The sequence below is a fragment of the Tachysurus fulvidraco genome, chromosome 2 (genome assembly GCF_022655615.1).
Source record: "Tachysurus fulvidraco isolate hzauxx_2018 chromosome 2, HZAU_PFXX_2.0, whole genome shotgun sequence".
Taxonomy (NCBI): domain Eukaryota; kingdom Metazoa; phylum Chordata; class Actinopteri; order Siluriformes; family Bagridae; genus Tachysurus; species Tachysurus fulvidraco.
In genome coordinates this window covers 25817510-25838575 of record NC_062519.1, presented here as the reverse complement: position 1 = coordinate 25838575, position 21066 = coordinate 25817510, and the positions used below count along the sequence as shown (strand labels likewise).

General features: G+C 35.8%; 3 protein-coding genes across 6 annotated transcripts; 1 reads left to right on the top strand and 2 right to left on the bottom strand.

The window, feature by feature from the left end:
* Positions 1 to 1742: 1742 nt before the first annotated feature.
* LOC113657929 (vacuolar protein sorting-associated protein 4B-like) lies at positions 1743 to 7800 on the bottom strand. Its single transcript, XM_027170102.2, has 11 exons — positions 7579 to 7800; positions 6520 to 6631; positions 5648 to 5792; positions 5495 to 5553; positions 5190 to 5309; positions 4904 to 5060; positions 4581 to 4729; positions 4397 to 4478; positions 3608 to 3827; positions 2864 to 3004; positions 1743 to 2257 (listed from the first exon to the last, which is right to left on the bottom strand). The coding sequence occupies exons 1-11, from the start codon at positions 7597 to 7599 to the stop codon at positions 2156 to 2158; spliced, it is 1308 nt and encodes a 435-aa protein (XP_027025903.1). The 5' UTR covers positions 7600 to 7800; the 3' UTR covers positions 1743 to 2155.
* A 1275-nt stretch (positions 7801 to 9075) lies between these two features.
* Positions 9076 to 15387, bottom strand: ankrd29 (ankyrin repeat domain 29). Of its 4 annotated transcripts, none has more exons than XM_027169639.2 (10): positions 15351 to 15387; positions 14343 to 14453; positions 14112 to 14210; positions 13390 to 13488; positions 12052 to 12150; positions 11460 to 11540; positions 11212 to 11310; positions 10818 to 10913; positions 10541 to 10639; positions 9076 to 9330 (listed from the first exon to the last, which is right to left on the bottom strand). In XM_027169639.2, the coding sequence occupies exons 1-10, from the start codon at positions 15360 to 15362 to the stop codon at positions 9247 to 9249; spliced, it is 879 nt and encodes a 292-aa protein (XP_027025440.2). In that variant the 5' UTR covers positions 15363 to 15387; the 3' UTR covers positions 9076 to 9246. The 4 variants fall into 4 exon arrangements, with proteins under 4 accessions (XP_027025440.2, XP_027025441.2, XP_047659174.1 ...); XM_027169638.2 differs by having other exon boundaries at positions 9077 to 9330; positions 11442 to 11540; XM_027169640.2 differs by lacking the exon at positions 12052 to 12150 and having other exon boundaries at positions 11442 to 11540.
* Positions 15388 to 17536: 2149 nt separating this feature from the next.
* Positions 17537 to 20678, top strand: cts12 (cathepsin 12). The gene is made up of 7 exons (XM_027170035.1): positions 17537 to 17692; positions 17925 to 18047; positions 18145 to 18309; positions 18486 to 18707; positions 19140 to 19308; positions 19728 to 19833; positions 20579 to 20678. The coding sequence occupies exons 1-7, from the start codon at positions 17537 to 17539 to the stop codon at positions 20676 to 20678; spliced, it is 1041 nt and encodes a 346-aa protein (XP_027025836.1).
* Positions 20679 to 21066: the final 388 nt, after the last annotated feature.

The following is a 21066-nucleotide window of genomic DNA, read 5'->3' as shown; positions in this document are numbered from 1 at the left end:
GAACAGAAGACAGTATATACAGTACAAAAGGTGAGAAGTCACTACCATAGGTTTATTACATTTTCACCATTATGTACTATCTAACTTTAGTATTTATTATGGTGAAGATGTCGATTAATATAGTGTGCCATGGGATGTGGTAGCTTAGTGGTTAAGGTGTTGGACTAGTGATTGGAAGGCTGTGAGTTCAAATCCCAGGGCCACCAAGCTGCCACTGCTGGGCCCCTGAGCAAGGCCCTTAACCCTCAATAGCTCAGCTGTACAGATGAGCTAAATGTAAGTCGCTCTGGATAAGAGCATCTGCCAAATGCTGTAAATGGTACATAACTATATATAGACATGTCTTAATTAGTATGTACTAATAATACTATATCTATTAATATTTCTCAAGCTTTCTTTTCATGCACAGGGATGCAAAGTATGCAAATGGCTATATGTACAGTATGTACAGTATGTATAGTACACCTTCAGTATGTATAGATAAAAACAGGAGCTTTAACGAAAGCTGATTTTGATATGCATGGTGAGATGAATATCCATTACAAGAATCAAACCGCGTTGATGTGCGATCCATTGTAAGACGGAGTGTAAATCAGCTGTTTACTTTGCAATTAAATATTTGTGTAATGGACGTTGTGTAATTGTGTGCTGGCACCTAATTAAGGGCAGAAAAAAACTAGGGAGAAAAAAATGTATTGATGTCTGATTTACCCGTCCAGATACAGGAGTGTGAAGGGCTGTAAGAAACTGGGTCAAGCATGGGAGTAAAGTTGTGCTGACTGTCCATTTTTTGTATGGACAGACTGCATAACACACACACGCGCTCGAAAACAAAAAGTCTGCAAACCTATACACTGTTCTGATATTGCACACATAATTAAACATACAAATATCACTCACTCTCACTCATTTTCTACCGCTTATCCGAACTACTCGGGTCACGAGGAGCATGTGCCTATCTCAGGCGTCATCGGGCATCAAGGCAGGATACACCCTGGACGGAGTATACAAATATCAGTAATGTCTTAAGCAGTATGAAAGCCATTAATGTAATTAATAGTCATTAATGTAAGAAAACTGGACATACATATTAACACATACACTTGTTTGTCAAATTACAAAGAACACTTAAATGTTGCTATACCCACTGAACATTTATTTGCAAACATGAGATACAGGTGACTCTGTGCACAGTAGCAAACCAAATACCTACAGTTTGCCAGAGTCTGCTTCCCTATCCGTCACTGTAAAGAACCTCTATCCTAAATGTACTCATGTAAAGTGGTAGTTCTGTGGTTAAAGTGTTGGACTACTGACTGGAAGCTAGCAAGTTCAAATCCCAGGACCGCCATTTGCTAAGCCCTTGAGCAAGACTCTTATTGTTCAACTGCTCAGTTGTATAACTAAGTTGCTTATGATAAGAGTGTCTGCCAAATGCTGTAAATAACTGTATTTCTATAGCCAATGTTTACATCTTTATCTATTGAATCTAAACTCGGCCTCCCTTTTTGCTGCTCTGTACAGCGCTGTGCACAGTACAGTCTATAGTCAATAGTGAAATAGGAGTGAGGAGGTGAACCCCAGACACGCATACAGACGCAAACTTTTCTTAAATCACTGCTGTTTTGGAAGTCTCATGTCACTAATAATTTAAAATTTCAAAACCCAAATATTCAAAATTTTTCATTTATATTCTTCAAAATCTGTAAAAAAAAAAAAAAAAAAAAAAAAGGAGGCTAAAGTTAATTGCCATTTTCTGGCCAAACACATTTATAATACTTATTCTTTCTGGGATGTTAGATAATAAAATGTCCAATGAGTATTAACATAGAATTCTTAATTAAACCAGCAATCAAGTGCATGCCCAATACATATACATTAGATATAATAATAACAATAAAAAAAATAAGACATTTTAGCAAGTACCCACTCACAGCTTAATTTAACTCCCACATACAATAAATAAGATCTCAGTTCCATGGTCACACTATATAAAGTAGTAAACAGTTCAACAAGCTACATTAATATAGCTTCTATTCCACAAAGTTTATTAAAGAGTATAGATTTAAGAATAAACTCTGAGTACAAAAATAAAATGGAATAAAAAAAGCATAGTACAAAGGGTGTTTTTTTGTATATTATGGTTGCTTTGTAGTTAGCCTTCTTGGCCAAAGTCCTCAGTAAACTTCACCAGCTTCTTCAGGTCTTCATCGTTCACAGTGGGTTTGTTTTTTTCCACCGACCTGAGCATGTCCTCCTGGAGACCAGACACGAACATACAAAATACATAAATAACTGCATAAATGAGCACTGCATACAGTTTTACACAATTTTAATACCTAAATAGAAGCTAAACAATGTTGATATTGTGTTTTTAATGCAACGTACTTCTAGCATTCTGCTGAATGTGTTTGCAGGTTATGTGGATGTGTGTGTGATATATCTCAATATCTTGTACCAATTTTATATAATGTATAGTTCCATCTAAATTCTAGAAACATTTAACTACTCATTCTTGAGATATTGTATGAGACATTGAACGCGAATCTTGGACGGACGCACAGAGTGATGGACAATCTGAAATATAATCTCTCCACCACTTAATAGTGAAGGTTTAGTATAAAACTAACTATCCAACTATCTGTCACTCCTACATGTGGGCTATTATTGCTCATAGTGGTTGTCTTCATACAACTTCTTGTTAAAGTTAAACATAGTGCTGAATTATGGTGCTACAAACTTTCATCCCAGATATGGGAATATATCTAAGGTTATATACATTGCTATAAGATACTATAAGCTCATGTGCTGCTTATGCTCAGGATTGCACTGAGTTACAATATGCATTGAATCTCATCCACACCATGCTGACGATGGGCTCCAGCAGTTTGTCAGCCTCCACATCTACCCACGTCATCTTTACTGCGTTTGGGTCACTTGGAGAGCAAGGTGTCAGTAGATCATCCTCTAATACCTCCTGATTGTTCCACGGTTTTCCACGGACCTGTACATGAAAGAGAAGGTATTAATATATTTCAGAAAAATAGGCACGTCATTTCATATGTCAGATGTCACCTCAGATAGCACCCCAAAATTCAGGCACAAAAGAACTACACAATGACAGGCACCAAATGATGGAGAGAATGTTGACAGTCAGCCTATTTATGCTCACTGTAGAGTTTCATTACCCAGCTGTTAGGTAGTTTAGCTGGAGAATCCATTTTAATGAGCCTGTGACTGAGGTGTGTGTGTGTCTGTACTGAGTGTATGCTCAGCCTCTACTTTTGCTTACACTATCCATATTTTCTATGTATGACAAAATATACAAACTAGATAACATGGAAAACACAGACTCTGTAACTGAAATACACATCAGAAGCTACCAGGGGTGATAGTTTTGCTCTCTGCACTGTATTATATTATATATCCATTATAATCAAAAAGTTTCCTTAGGAGGAAATAAAGCAAATAATTACTTCATCAGAGTGACTAGTATTCAAACTGCACTCTGAATAAATAGCATTAATGCATTTGCCTTAAAAATGATCAGGGTCTAAAATTGAGAAACATGATTTCAGGCTTCTCTGAAACGGACGTCCTCTCCCACCTTTTTGAAGTGAGTAGCTGACTGAACTTTGCGGATGGGCTGCATGAGAGCGTCCCTGACAATGATGCTGATGTCTGCACCCGAATAGTGCACGGTCTTCTGTCCCAGCGTAATGAAGTCTTTTTCAGTGAGGCTGTTGGGGGTTGTACCGAGGTTGAGCTTGAACATGATTGATCTTGCGTGTTCCTCAGGAAGTGGGATGTAAATACGTTTCTCAAACCTGAGCCATACAAACACAGTAGGGATGTACAAAGTCTAGAATCAGTATAAAAATGCAGGATCTTATATAATCTAGTACAGCTTATAAACCGTAAGGATGCTATATTTTTCTGATTTCCAATAAAAGATTATATGCAAATTTTAACCTTGCTTTCAGTGACTCTCTTTACTGGATGCTTAAAAACTTGACTGTCCTTTATAAACATTAAACAGCCTTTCAACACACTAAGTACTGTTTTCTTTATACTGTAGTTATAATCCCTCTAACCGGTTTCAAGCAGAAGACGATAAGTTTGATATCTTCGTTCAATGTCGTCTGTGACAGTTTATTTCTTGTTAATTGTCACCTCTGGCTTGTTCATTATGGATCTAAACCAACATCTTGATTCCTGTTACGTTATTTATAAATTTACAAATGAGATTGTTGTCGGTCAACTAGTTCATGAAATGTAATATCAGAATTTATAACTGAAACAATTATAAAATCCTTAATAAGTTTAAGGTACTTGATAAAACTGGAATATAAAATTGTTAAGAAAATGGAAAGACATAAATGAATATGATACTTGCCTTCTTCTGATGGCAGAATCTAGAGTCCATGGTATATTGGTTGCTCCGAGAACCAGAATTCCCTCACTATCATTTCCAACACCTATGGTTACAGAAAAAAACAACAACAATAGAACAAAACAAAATTAGTCATGCGATATTTTCTATCACTGAACACCAGCCCTGTCCCCAGCCCTTAACCCGCCTTGCATCTGAACCAGGAACTCTGTCTTTATTCGGCGAGCTGCTTCGCTCTCGTTATCGCTCCTGGAGCCGCACAGCGAGTCAATCTCGTCAATGAAGATGATGGATGGTTTGTTTTGTCGAGCCAAACTAAACAGGTTCTTCACCAATCTGGTGGAGGAGAAAGCAGAATGATTCAGAACTGTGTTTTATGTACCACTACAATTGGATTTCAGGCCCAGGCTCATACATACTGGAAAACTCATTACATAATATTCAGGTTGTAGTGTTTGTGCCATGCTACTTAAACACACCGCATTGATCAGGTGTGGCAACAGGACTTACTTCTCACTCTCACCGAGCCATTTGGACACCAAATCAGAGGAGGAGATGGAGAAGAAGGTTGAGTTGTTGGCCTCAGTAGCTACTGCTTTAGCTAGGTATGATTTCCCTGTACCTGGAGGGCCAAAAAGCAAGATCCCTTTCCATGGAGTTCTTTTTCCTGGGAGTAAGAGATTGTATGATTTTAATGTCATTTTTAATGTCATTCATAATGTCACTCATAATTTCTAATTACAAAAAAGAAAAGACATGAACGCAACCTTACAGACTCTCACTGTTTCTTTAGTACCTGTGAAAAGGTGAGGAAATTTAATGGGTAGAATGACCGCCTCTTTCAGTGCCTCTTTGGCTCCTTCTAAGCCAGCAACATCATCCCACTTAATATTTGGCTTCTCCATGACAATGGCACCTGTAAAATTGAATTAAAATAATCTAATATCTGCACACAGCACATTCCTTATTAACATAACACTGCAACATTTCATAATAAACTTGAGGAACATAACAAAATCAGAAATCTGTGTTTGTTTAAAGCCTCTGGTTAAAACAAAACTCACCGTAATAAAATGAAAGCATCTAAAAAAATGTTCACACCTTGAAGCTGATTCTGAAATTTCTTCTTCTCTGAATTATCACCGTCATCACTCTCATTCCTGTTAAAATACATTCTGGTTAAATAAATAGCTTAATGATCTTCTTGGTAGTTCATAATTTAGTTCATCAGCTGGGTTATGCAACAAAACTGACCCTTTGTCGCTGGACTCTTTCACAGGTTTGGCAGGTGGCTGCTTTTCCGCCTTTTTTAGATATTCTTTCAGCTGCTCGGCTCTGTCCAGATATTCTGCACACTTCGCCCTTATGCTTTGCTTGGCCTTGTCACCCTGAGCATCATCTGCAGGACAGAACAAAGTCTACTGCCACATGTAACATTCCACAGGTGAAAGATAAAGGACTCCAGTCAGGTGAATAATCAGTTTGTAATCTAGGAGCTGGTGTACACCTAGCTGCTTCCTGCTTGTAACTGGGTTGCATCCTGTTAAGATTTTAAACTCATGAATTTAATTTTGTTGTAAAGTTGACACAGACTATATAAATCAGTTTAGAACGCTTGATAATCAGCTTCATGTTTCCAAAAAAAGAAGAAAAATCAGTCATGAATCTTTATGATATACTGTATCAAGGGACATCAGTGGGGACCTGAAGACACAGGTGTGTTTACATTTACAACATTTAGCAGACGCCCTTATCCAGAGCAACTTACATTTTTTTAAATCTCATTTTTATACAACTGAGCAATTGAGGGTTAAGGGCCTTACTCAGGGGCCCATCAGTGTGAGCTTGGTGGATGGAGGAATCGAACTCACAACCTTCCGATTGGTAGCCCAACACCTTAACCACTAGGTTACCACCCTCCTGTTTAGATTTAGAAAGTGAAATATGTAGTGCAGGATATACACTAGTCTGTGTTCTGCTTGAGAAATACACATACTGTAATGCTTATGTGGTCATTTGTATTCAAAATAAAGTGACAGATCTAAACATCAAAACTTTTAGATAAATACACAGAGTCAAGCTAATGTTAAAAATCATAAAAATAATGTACACAATGTTTCACTTACACTTCACCACATGTAGAAAGTATTGAATTGAATGCTCATAGAGGCGCAAAGCTTCCTTGTAGTTTTTGGCTTTGTCCTCCTCCGAAGCCTTGGTGGCCAAGTCAATGGCTTTCTATTGCACAAAAAAGGAAGAGCTTTTTTGTAGGAAGTTCATTCTTAGGATTGATTAAACTATTATTTAGTGAAGAAAAACATACAATTTATATATTTATTTATTTTTTTGTGACATGCCACCACCATGAGGTGTTTTCTGAATGTTCCAGTTCCTTGTAACTTATCTAAGGGGTCTAACTATATAATCTGTTTTTTTTTTTGGCATTGTATTATTGTAAAAAACATATCAATAAATAAACAAATAAATAAAAGCAATCAGGCGATATCTGTAACAATTATTTCAGGGTCGCTTCAGAGTCTCACTGGATCTCATGTCCCCAAACTAGGACTAACGACTGATTCTAAATTATCCAAGTATTCACTGATTACTACTGATTATGAATGAATTATAATGGATTATAAATTAACCTACAATCCAATCGAATCACTACAGATTCAGTGGTATCTTTAAACATCTCAAATCTTCTGAAAGCCTTCAGTTTTGTGAGACTCCCGTGATATGTTAAAATTATGTTAAAACACAAGCTGACTCTAGAATATGGCTGTATTTGGTTGTGAAAAGAAAAAAACAAAAATCTAGGACTGGTTTGACAAGTTTGGACACACTGTCACAACATACCAGAACACACACACAGAACACACATATAGAAATAAAAAGAACTCATCCTCAAGTTTGTTCATGGGAAAAGTTTGGACCAGAATGATGTCATGAAGTAATATGGACGCATGAACTAAATTAATATGTTTTAATGATAATGATAATAATAATAATTTAAAAAAAAAAAACAACACACACAACAAACTAACTTCTTGCTAATTCTAATGAAATGTAATCCCAACTAAACCATAAGAAGTCGATTATAAGTTTAATGAATCGAAATCTTCCCCGTTGATTTTATTAGTACACAACGCAACACAATAAACTGATCCTCATAGGAGACTTACCTGTAAATTACTATTAGCCATATAGCAGTCGTTATCTTTCGTCTCTATAAATACTGAACATACGGTTTGAACCTATGATATGTTTTCTTGCTACTACATTGTTCAAAGCTCAGTAATAAACTGGCGAAAATGTTAATTTAAACGTTTAAAAATCTTTAGCGTCTTCTCTCTGTACGCCTATTTCCCCAGTCTGTATTGTTTGTGTACTTCCTCTTAGAATGTTTTACATGACGCCACACAAACCGAGCCAATAGGAGTTATGCTCCTAATCTGACGTCAGAAATAGCTTCTTCAAACAAAACATTATTTTATATTTCCATCATACGCCCTTATCCAGACCCACTTACGTTTTTTATTTTATTATTTTATACAATTGAGGGTTAAGGACCTTGTTCAAGGGCCCAGCAGTGGCAGCCTGGTGGACGTGGGAATCGAACTCACAACCTTCCACTTGGTAATCCAGCCCCACATCCATGTTCATTATAAACGGGAAAATAAAATAGCAAAATGTCATATTTTTATTTTTAATATTTTTATTTTATTTGGAAAGTTTCATATGCATGGTCTGAAAGGACACCAAACTTTATTCATTTTAAGCTGGAAATAAAAATTTATTTCGATTTTTTTTTTTACAGGACTTACAAGACGAAAAGCTATCAAAATTGTGGACCTTGCACATGCTGTTAATTCCTCCTTTTTTAAATTAATTGTATTGGTTGATACCCCTACTTTGTGTTTTTTTTATTACTGTTTTGAGATTTGAATACAATTTCATTGTATATTTTATAAAAACAAAATGCATTATATACATTGTTATAACATACTTTATTATTTAAGGGTTTTCATCTAGAGGCTCCTTTACCTGTTAAAAAATCTCAGCAGTGGATTTTTATTTATTTTATTTATAAGAACTATGGATATACAGGGAGTATGCACGATACCTCTCAATACCTCTTTAGAAACAAATTTCATATTATATTTCATTTCAGTATTTATTTCACAAATATACAGTCTGACACACTTTCACTGACACATTTTGCAAAATACTTTACAATTTTACAGCACCAGTACTTAGAATACCAAATGCAAAAAAATCTGAAATGTATTTCAGAAGTAAATGAATTTAAAAAACTGAAGCTTCAGGCTTACACAGATATAAGATTCCTCTAGTTATTATGGCTAGACTGGATTTGATATTTCTTTGTCATAAGGAACACAGTTAGCAAAATTCATCAAACAATGGCAGTTTTGTGATAATAAATAGAATTACTCTGAAGCTGCAATGGAAGAAACAGTTCCAATCTTTCAAACAGAAACATGGAGTAAATCTGTTTCGAGTAAATCTGTAAAGCTAAATTAGACTGATTTATGTCTAGCAACATTTTTTATTAGCACAAATATTTTTTTATTAACAACAACAACAACAATAATAATAATAATAATAATAATAATAACAATAGTAACAATAACTATTGTTACTATTGTTATTATTATTATTATTATTATTATTATTATTATTTGCTCAATTATGAATTTCTTGTAAATAGAAGCAAGCACCAATACAAAATGCTATGAGTGTACTTTCTATTTTGGCTTCGTGTAGTGCATTTTCTCCGGCCACAAAAAACAAAATCGCTATAAAACTCTAAGGGCCAAGAGGAACAGTCATCAACTTTGTCCATTTAAGATAGGCGGCCGAAGAAACCTCAGGATGCGCTCGTTCTTTGTGAGGTCCCCTGGTAGGTCATTATTCTGTTGAAAGACAGCAGCTTATTATTAGAAATCTGATAACAAAACAACAGCTAATGGGTGTGAAGTACTGTATATTGTCCACTAGATGTCACTGTTATACTGCTGTACACCTACCACTCTTCCTCAACCTGGAATCCTAAAATCATATTCCTAGAAACTCTTTGAAGCATTTTTAGTGCTTAGAGTCATTTAATTTGATGACGGTAAAGTATTTTTTCATAAAATTGTCAAAATACATGCCCAGCCTACTCATGATTACAACTATCAGTTGATGTTCAAACAACAATGTAATGTAAAAAAGAATAATAAAAAAAAATAAAATCATTATCATCATCATCATCATCATCATCATCATCATCACGGCAGATGCTACACCTTATTTAAAGGGTCTGGCAGGCAGGGAAACCACACATCCTTTACCAGGACTGATGGACACAGATACCACACCTCTTTCACAAGAACTGACAAGAATAGACCAGGCCTCTCCGACTAGGTCTGGGCCAAGCCAATGCTCCTTTACTGAGACAGATGCCAAAGGAACCCCAGGAGTTGAAGGCATCAGGTACCAAGTATGTACATCCACCATTAAGAAAGTCCCACATTGGCATAGCCTAAAAAAGCTGTCATGCTAGGAAGAATTCCCTACTATATGATCAGCATAAAAACTTATATTAAAGTTTGTAGATGATCACTAGCCTTATGCTTTTCAGTTTTCCAAAAAAAATCGGTTCATTGTATGGTGGAAATGAGGCTTTTAATCTTAAGAACACCGTCCCAGTTTTGAAACATGGTGGTGGCAGCATCATGTTGTATCCATATTTTACACAAAAATGGACTGGTGCACTGCAGAAAATAGATGGTAATCCCACAAATCATCAGCCAGATTGCAGTCTACTTATGTGTGCTTCTTTCTGCTTTACATTTGAACCACCAAAAAGTTGTAGGAAATGTGTTTAAGATACAGTGACAAAGGGAGGGAAATAAACTAAAAGAACTAAACGAATTAAACAGAACTAAAAGAATTCAATTTAATAACGTTTTTAATCTAAAAATAATCAAAAGTACTAGAAGGAGTATCGATTAACATTTTATAGATGCAATTATAATTCCATAATTCCATATTGATGCTGAGTCAATTTCCAACTTCTGCTGAATACACACTGTTTTGCATAATTGTGCTGTGTTAAACCTATGGACAATTATCACATACCGTATTACGTAAAGTAGGATCAGCATTCGCTTTTAGCAAAAGCATCACAGTTTTTGGATCTCCACCCATGACTGCAGCATGAAGAGCTGTGGAACCATTCTAGATAGAGAAACCATTATTTAAGAAACAATGCTTCCAGAATTCAAGACCCCTAATAGATATGCAAGACCCCTATTATACACCTTGGCAGATTGTTATGTATTATAAGAATAAACCGAATCTGGGTAGATGTAAATAATCTTAAATACAGGCAGAATATTGACATGTTATCTCCTACCTTCAGAAGACCAAGAGATGGGCTGAATTTCAGAAGCTCCTCTATGACATTGCAGTGTCCATTGTGTGCCGCTTTAAAAAGCGCAGTAGAGCCATCCTTTCAGCACGCAATAAAAAAAAACATTCATTAATTAAAACAGCTAATGCAATAATTACTAAGTTTATCATGCAGATAATTTTAATTTAATTGTTGAACTATATTATACCCATTTTATGGCACAATGCTGCTGAATTTGTCAATTTGACTGACCAGAAGTTTGTGACTAATTATTAATGATCATAACCGCAATTTAATAACCGCATACACAAAAGCTCCATTATGGATTCTATTGTAACAACTTATTCACGAAATAAGATTTTTCTTTTTTGCTTTATTAGTATAATCAGTGTCATACGTTTCTCTCAGCCTCTCGGTCTGCACCACGTAGTAGCAGAACTTTCACAACTTCACTGTGTCCCATCTGGGCTGCTATCCACAGGGGTGTGGTACCATCCTGAGTTTGGTACACACACAACCAGGTGAAACCCATGGAACAAATCATTGTATATATATATAATTTTATTTGTTTGTTTATTTATCCAACTGTATGCATATTGTATTGAGAGGTTAAAGAATGGCTGCCACCTCCCGAGGCTGGTTTACTTTGGCTCCAGATGACAACAGCTGACGGACGATGGTCACATGACCTTCTTGAGAGGCTAAGAACAGAGGAGTTGCGCCATCCTGAAATGTGATAGGAGAGAGTGACTGCATGCTTAATAAGCGAAGTGGTTAAAAGATATGCTTCTATATTTAAAACAGAGGGAACGACTCCATGCACTATATTGAAATACAGTATATATTAAATAATACAGACATAGCACTATATATACAGCATGGCCAAAATGAATCTTTGTAAAAAGAGTACACTCTTTTAAGGTTAAAGTAACTGTTATAGTTTTAATAAAATTATATCTGATTATAAAAAAAAGCTATAATACACCTTTGTTTCTAGTATGTTTTAAAATGAAAGGTTTTGTTTAGTTTTAGTTTGAACTCCTTTCACCCTGCATCCCTAAAGTCATAGGTTTACATCTAATTTTTCTTTGTGTTGATGTTTTTAGGCTTTTGTCCAAAATTAATTCTACACAGCAGAATAGCAGCAGTCTGAGAATCACTGAGAAACTCAAGCCTTTCAGGCAATCAGGAATAAGGAAGAAGTTATGTTTGTTCAAACTGAACAGAGTGCACTAACGCTGAGCTGATCATGGATGTTAGCTCCGTTCTTGAGCAGTGTTTCCACTACTTTGGAATGACCACTCTGGCAGGCAGCACATAGGGCCGTGCCACCATCCTGCAGCAAAAAAAACAACACTTTTGTGAATATGATATGTATGGCCAATATAAACAAGTAAAGCAAAGGAAACTCATTTTCAATTTTCAAGAAATTCATCTGCTGTCAAGTCAAGTCAAGTCAACAGTCAAGTTCCACAAATCCGGATCCTTTTTCCGGCTAGTTGTTTGGAAGAGCAAAAGAAATATATAAGTACAATCACGATGCTTCTATAAGAAAATACTTTTCATTCCAAATCTAAATGGGTGTTAGAAACATGTACAGTATAGAAATAGCTACAGTTTTTGCACTGTACCTATAGTTCTCTTTAAAGAACAGACAATCCTTAGTGCCTACATCTCTCTGACCCGTCCTCTACATGTTTCGAATGATATAGTGATATATATTGTGATATAGGCACAAAGTAACATGATTAACAGCACTCAGATTTATTCTGTGGTGCATGAGTCTGATCATCTGCAAGCACTATTATGTACACCAAAACTACTAAAAAGGCAAATAATTAACGTAAGGTAGTGTGGGAAGATCAGTGATTATGACATTTTTTTATTTTAATGTGAGGGAAAAACTGAAGAACAAACAATGAGGTACAGGCACTTGTGGCAAGAAGATAACTGGCTCAGTGATTCAGCTTACAACAGTTTGCAAGTCATTAAAATAATAAAAAAGTATACAGAAATATATAGGACATTACCACCAAAAAAAACTTCAATGCTGAAAAATATTGGTTAAAGATATAGAAAGATATAGATTATATTAAAGTGTCATTTGCAGTTGTATCAGTTAGTAAGAACCCTACAGATATATTGTAACAACTACAGGCAATGTAGAAAATATTTTGTTATTAACATTAAAAGTGTCAGTAACAAAAGTGCTAGCTTTATCTATGATAGGTAATCACTATAATAAATGCAGATCCTTGCAGTCTTAGAGCAGTGCAGCCAAACCAAGTATTAGCTCACTGGTAATACTTGTCAGCAGATTTCCTGCCTCCTAATTGCTGGTGACTGGCTCACTGACTCACTTTTTTCACTGTATCTCTTTTTATCTCATAAAAACAGACTATGACTTACTGCTTACTACAGTATATATTCTTCATTGTCAAAAAATTTGCATCCCTAGACACACACTCTCATCTGTACTAACTTACAGAGTAATGCAGGCTGCTGATGACTATAAAGATGGCAAACTGTGGCCCATACAGAGCTATGTGTTTTTAATCAAGCACAACTTTATTACCTTGGTCTGATATTCTGTGGAAGCTCCAAACTCAAACAGGAGCTTGATGATCTCATCATGCCCCAGCTGTGCTGCGAAGAACAGGGCTGTAGAACCTGTCTGAAAAAACATACACACACACACACGCGCACGCACACACACACACACACACACACACACACACACACACACACACACACACACACACACACACACAATACTGTAACACCAGCCTATACAAGCACACACAACCGTTAAACACTGGGCAAGTCAGAAAAAGCTTCTACATTAAACATTATAGTTCAGCATTGTTTGCAATGCTTGTTCGCAATGCTGCAATAAATGCAGTGGAGCAATGTTTCTAAGCAAATCATCGACAAATGATGCTAATAAGTAAATTCAAATGCCTTAATACTGAACACTGTGTCATATTCTGCTAAGGCAATAAACTAATCCAAACACATAAAAGTAGCTGAACCTGATCCTTTCTAATACAGTAAAAATATTTCTCTTTAACTTTTATGACAGTGGAACATTATGTACATTAATAATGCAGGTTCTATTGACTCTTTCCTGCACTCAAAGTTCTTATTCTAATCCTCAAAAGAAAAATCTTCAGAAACATCAGCAAACATTTCATGCAGGTATTTTAGAACTTTCAGAACTCTTTCAATATCACCACAGACATTTCTGCTACACAGTACTCATTGCAGCACTATTTCTGGCAGAGACAGCAGTCTTACCTCCCTCTGCAGGTTGATGTCTGCCCCTTGCATGATCAGTTCCCTCACGCAGTCATAATGGCCACTGTAGGAGGCCACCATCAGAGCCGAGGTTCCATGCTGGCGAAAAAATCATCATAAAGAATGACTTAAGACACAGTTTGACTGTTTTACAGTTTGTTTAGTTCATCTTCAATGCAGCGTGCATAAAGTTAATGGTTGTAAGAATAGATGTAGATGAAGCTGTCATACGCTATCTTTACAGTCAACATCTACACGACCACTGTTCAGCAACAGCTGCAGGAGAGCCAGGTTCCCCTTTTTGGCTGCCCAAAATGCAGCGTTGGCTAAGGGAGTTTCCTTCTGTGAGACACACATATATGCATAAAATGTTCAGATTACTATATAATACTATACTATACTACTGTAATGCTATATTATACTATATTACTAATTATGTTACAAGCATACAATATAAACAGAAGGATGTCACTAGGTCTGTAACAATAATGGCCTAAAGCCTTTACACACACACACACACACACACACACACACACACACACACACACACACACACACACACACACACGCACGTATTCTTATAGATACAATGTTTAGATTACTATACTATACTATACTATAGTACTGTACTATACTACTGTAATGCTATATAACACTATATTACTACAGTAATTGTGTTTCAAGCATACATAAACAGAGGGATGTCACTAGGTCTGTAACAATAACGGCATAAAGACTGTTTATAACCTAATCGTACATTATGGCCAAATGAGTAAACAATTCATGCCCGTTCATAAAAGCACGTCATCACGGGTCGTGATGACGTCATGACACCATATACGAGCATATGACACAGTAACGTAACATATAGGCTACTGCGTGACATTCAGAAATGCAAAAAGAAATCTGTATCTTGACAAATTTGTATAGTTGTATGCGGTTTGAAGACGGATTGAAGTTTCATTTTCCGGATGTTATAATTATATGTACGTAACAGTGCATGTAAAATAAACAGACATTTAAATAACACAATCCTTCTCCCTCTGCTTTAATAAGTGCCCATGAAGTGCACAGTGACAGGCGGCATGAAGGCGTTTCTCCAGCTCCTGCAGCCTGATCACTGCAAAGGGGGAATCACAGATCAGGTTTCTATCCGAGCTGAAAAATAAAACATGCTAACCGAGCATATTCCCCTACAGCCTAAACCTCAATCTAAATGCTCGAGACGAAGTGATTTACCTTGAAAGACATGCTAGGATCACTGGAGTCTCATTCCACTTTCCCTTTAAGAGCTCAGATGATTTAGGGATTTATGGGGACTTGGTTAGGCACAGACTCTCACTGCAGAATAGCGGCACGAGGTGTCCTTTACATCAGCCAACTCTCTCTCTCTCTCTCTCTCTCTCTCTCTCTCTCTCTCTCTCTCTCTCTCTCTCTCTCTCTCTCTCTCTCTCACACACACACACACACACACACACACACACACACACACACACACACACACACACACACACACACACACACACTATTTTCTAATACAATAATGGTAATGTAAAAATAAGTTTCATTAAAATTAAATAGTTTTGTGAATTTGAATGCACTGGGGTCCAAAGGTCTGAAACTAGTAGAGCATTTGAATCTAATTTAGTGCTAAATATTTTCGAATACCCCTGTATTTGATGCCAGCCATACCTACTCAAAATAAAACCTTTTCGATAGAATTTTGGTTCACTTAAATTCTGAGACGTCTGAGTCGCTGCTGCCGTTACCTCTGAGTTGAATTTAGTTAAGAGAGTGCCAAAGGAGCCAAACAAAGTGTGTAGTGTGTATCAAAGCTCTTCAAAGCTGAAGGTGTACTATTCTGCATTGTCTAGACACAACATTTGCAGATACAAATGTGTCAGTAGATAACCGATAACCCATAAAGAGTTATGTAGTTTATTACAAATAGAAGATAAGATTACGGAAGAGGACGCTTTTAACTGTCACAGAGTGTCTGTGTCTATCATATCTTTTGGACCACTTTTTATTCTAACCGTATATATAATGTATATATGTTGTTTAATATATGTGTTGTATAGTTTATATAACAGAATATATATATTCTGCTCCTAGGTTGTCACACTTAAGCTAACATTTCTCCAATACTTGACAATGAATAACACAGATCTGTATAACTTAAGAATCAACACTTAAAATCTCACAAAGTGCAAACTACAGCACCTGAAACCAGAACAGACAAGGCTCAATGTTCATCAAGTACAAATGTTCATCATAGGACAGGCTCAGTTGTAATAACAGATACTATGCTGATGTTACCAGTGTACATGACATCATGTGCTGATATCTGCATTATGTCTGTATAAACATCATTGTATTGAGATTTAGAAAAGTGAAGATCAGCCTGTGCTATTTAGACTTTTATAAGCATGGATTTATTTGTGAATGGACTTAATATACAAACTATCCATTTGATTTTGGTGGCGATTTACAACACATTGAATGATTTGGTGAAATAACATTTGTAGCAAGTTAATGAAGGGCCAGATGAAAACAGCTGATTGTGTCATATAATCTGAGAACAGCATTTGACGTGCAAGGCTGTCTGAAAAAAAATTGCAAATGATGTATCATTCACTTAAGCAGGGTGTAATTGACACACATAGCTTATTATTTAAGAGCTAGTCAGGACTTAGAGTGGTATGACTAAGTGGACCATGAAAACACACCTTCTACATTGTATATAAACGTCCATTGAAACGTAGTGTAGTTACCTCTGTAAGGGATCTTCCTCTAGTCCTTAGCAGACAATCATCCTCTGAACTTACAAAAAAATATCAAAAAATACCAGGTGAGTATTAAATCTAGTTCTAATTTTTTTTTTCATATATAGATCTTGATTAACGATCAAAAACACATATTTCATGAGACATGGTACTATGTTTTGCTGATGAGCCTATCTGATGTTGCAGGGTTTCTAAATACATTGGTTTCACTGCATTGAACAATGCAGTAATGCTGTGTTCAAAATATGTGATGAAAGCTCTTACTATGTAATTGGACATTTACAAGGTCGCACAGCAATATAAGTGTGTGTAATAAAGTGACTTAAGCTGCTTTAGCTCACTCATAACACCAACATATACAGTTTCAGTTGCAGTATCTAACAGTGTGATGGATGTGTGTGTGATGGATCTGTTTTTTTATTTTAAAAAAATAATTCATAATGAGTTGTCATTTAAGATAGAATAACCTTTAATCTTTTATATGGTGACATTTCTTTAAGGTGATGTTTAGAGTTAATGGATAGCAGTCTTGAGCATCAGGATTGTGTAACCATAAGATAAAGATGTAACTTTAAAGTATTTTTATGGTGCAGGTACATATGTATATAATGCTGTATATAATGCTTTGTTTGGGCAGATATGGGTCAAGTCCTTTGGAGATTTCTGATTAACAGGATGCTTGTGCTTAGCCTATTTGTGGACATACCGCTCTCATTGGCAGTAGAGTCAGATGAGGAAGTAGTAGCAGAATGGAAGCTGTGGAAGAAAGCTAATGGCGTGGACTATGATGAAGAGGTCTTTCTTTTTTAAAATATCCGTATTTTTTAAGATAGATTGTGTTGATATTTATATGTATGTATGTATGACAAATAACAGTTCATTTACATTCTGCACACTGTACTGTACCTCAATACCCAAACTGCAGGGTTTGTTTCCACTTTTGCAGCAGGATGAATTGAAAACAAATTTTAACATAAAAATGATGTCCTTTCACTTATAAGATTGTCTCTGTTCTTTTCTTCTAAAGAGCGATGATATTAAAAGACAAGGCATTTGGGAGAAAAACAAGAACCTAATTGAGGATAACAATAGAAAATATTATTCGGGCAAGTCAGCATTTGCTATGGCAATGAACAAATATGGAGACCTGGTAAGTCATCTTGTTTTTTTACACACACTTGCATTTTAAATGTTGTGTTAAGAAAAAAGTTAAATAATCTTTGTTAAACCTGCTTCTATTTTCATAGACTCGCATGGAGTATAAACAATTACTGGGAGCCAGTGTTAATGTAAATGTACACAAAGTGGAAAAGACAGTTAACGCAGAAATGCTACGCTACAATGCTCAGAACCTAGGGTACACATCGGTTGATTACAGATTGATGGGATATGTTACAGAGGTTAAAGACCAGGTAAGGGTTGTTAGATTCTTCATGAAAACATGCAATAAGACACTTACTAAATATGAAATACCCTGAAGAGTTTTATGAGAACTTCATCATTCTTAACATTCTTCCTCAGAATGTTTGTCTTGTAAATACTGTATATTTGTATCAGTACATTACAAGTGTGTTGTTTTCTCACTCAGGGCTACTGTGGGTCATGTTGGGCTTTCAGCTCTACAGGTGCCATAGAGGGACAAATGTTCAAGAAAACAGGTCAACTGGTGTCTTTAAGTGAGCAGAATTTGTTAGACTGCACATGGACCTACGGCTCATACGGCTGTAACGGGGGCTGGATGTCCAGCGCTTTTGACTATGTGATTAACAACGGGCTACAAGCCTCAGAAACATACCCTTATACCTCAGTGGTGAGTGGGATTCAGAGAGTTGTGTCTCCTTTTGTTAGGTGTCTATTTCACATCAATCATTGTCTTCTGTTAAATAATCTCTTTAACAAAAAAAACAAAAAACAGCAACAAGTGATAACTGAAAATTAGACCGGGTGGTATAAGCAGTTTTTTTCCCATTCCTTCCTTTTTGCAACATTCTTCCAACTATGGGATGTACTGTATTTTGTGTGTTTTTCCTTTTCATAAATATTATCAAAATGTTCTCTATTCCTAAACATAAAAAATATAGAGATATGAGGTCCTTATAGTATATATTAGGAACAATACTGTAATATTTCAATATCAATATTGACTAGAAATGTAAAATATTCTAAGTAGTAAACAGAACACAAACCTTGCTTCCTTTAAATCACTTCTGAAATGTATTATCATTTTTCACATATTTCTCAGGACACGCAGCCCTGCTTCTATGACAGCAACAAAGTTGTGGCACGAATCAGTGAATACAAGTACATTCCGTATGGAAATGAACAAGCTTTGGCTGATGCTTTGGCAACTGTTGGTCCAATCGCTATAGCGGTTGATTCTGACCACACTAGCTTTATGTTCTATAGCTCAGGTGAGAGATTCAAAATTGAGAACTTGACAATAACAATTTTATGGATTAAAATGCCCTTATAACACAGTAGTTTGCAGATATTCTTAGTTGATATAATTTCTATATTAATGAAAGCTACTTAATGTTTTGTTACTATCTGTTGAACTTGATAACAAAGATAACAAATGTAGTAGGTCACATTACTGAGAAGCTATTTTATTATTAGGACATAGCAGAACACCCCAAGTGATTTATTAAGTGATTTATTCTTTGCATGAATCAGAAAAATGAATCACACATAATGATTATTAGCTTATGACCCACAAAGTTGAATAATGTACTAAATCAGCAGTATTTTAGTATCATTTTAAGTAATGAATGATGCATAAATGAAAGTGGATCTTTCTTTCACATTAAAGTCATGTGATATGTTGTGTCAGGGATCTATGATGAGCCCATGTGCAATCCAAACAACCTGAGCCATGCAATGCTTCTGGTTGGCTATGGCTCAGAGGGTGGCAGAGACTACTGGATCATCAAAAACAGGTCAGAACATGGTCTTCTAAATTTATTCAAAAAAGGTCATTTACTATAAATCAGTATAATGATCTTTGTAATAACTGATCTTAGAATTAGGCCAAGATGATTATGTCTTGAGTAATTTGCATTGGTGGTCTCTCACATTGCCATACACTACTAAATACTGCAACTAATTAAAATGGGGCAGTGATGGCTCAAGTGGTTAAGGCCCTGGGTTGTTAATCAGAAAATCAGGGCTCAAGTCTCAAGTATACAATACAGTATGTGAATTTTTTACAAAATGTAAATTAATTGCATCTTTTACAGGATGGACAAATGATACTGATACATTAATAAATGCTGTAGACTATAATTACATATATAGCATGAGCTGTGTAACTTAGGGAAAACATAAAAACCTGAAAACCTAATCTAATCATAATAATTATGCTATATATTGCATTAGATTGGTTAAATGTTAAGGCCAGTTTAATTGGGTAGGAAAGAAAGAAAAGGCTTGTCATAAATGTCAATGCACATTCAATATTCACATAAATATCCAGTTTAAGAGAACTCAAGCTTAGACAAAACTGCTAAAATTTGATGTTCTAGTATTTTCCTTGCTCTAACATACTCTAATTGAGCTGAATTATGCATGTTAGTGTAGCCTGAAAGGGAAAACCCACTAAACTTTGTTAGTAAAACATTATACTTGTACAGGATTGAAAGACTGAAATTGTGGTAGAAACTTTAACCAATTCTCTGTTATCAGCTGGGGGACCAGTTGGGGTGAAGGAGGATACATGCGCATGATCCGGAATGGCAGCAACACCTGCGGCATTGCTAGCTATGCTCTCTATCCCATTGCATGAGATCTTTTTGTATCTATCAATAAATAACATGAGTTTGACTCTGTTTCCAAGATTAATTATATGTGTTTGAAATCAATAAATGTCATTTCACTATATTTTGGTTGAATATATACATTATAATATCTGTAATGGAGATTTAGGCTCAATTTAAAATGACCTTTGCACATGACAGAAATGAACGAGTTAACTTATTTATTTGGTATTAACTCTGGTGCAGACAAAGCCAAGCCTAAATTTGTAATGTCTTGAAATAATTGCAAATGGACAAAGTTGCCATCTGGTTTACAGTCAAATTAGATTTTTACACCTTAGAGTTTTACCAATTCAAAGACAGTAAACATTGGAGAAGTACATTGCAGGCAACATTACAAACACCACTCTAGTTTTG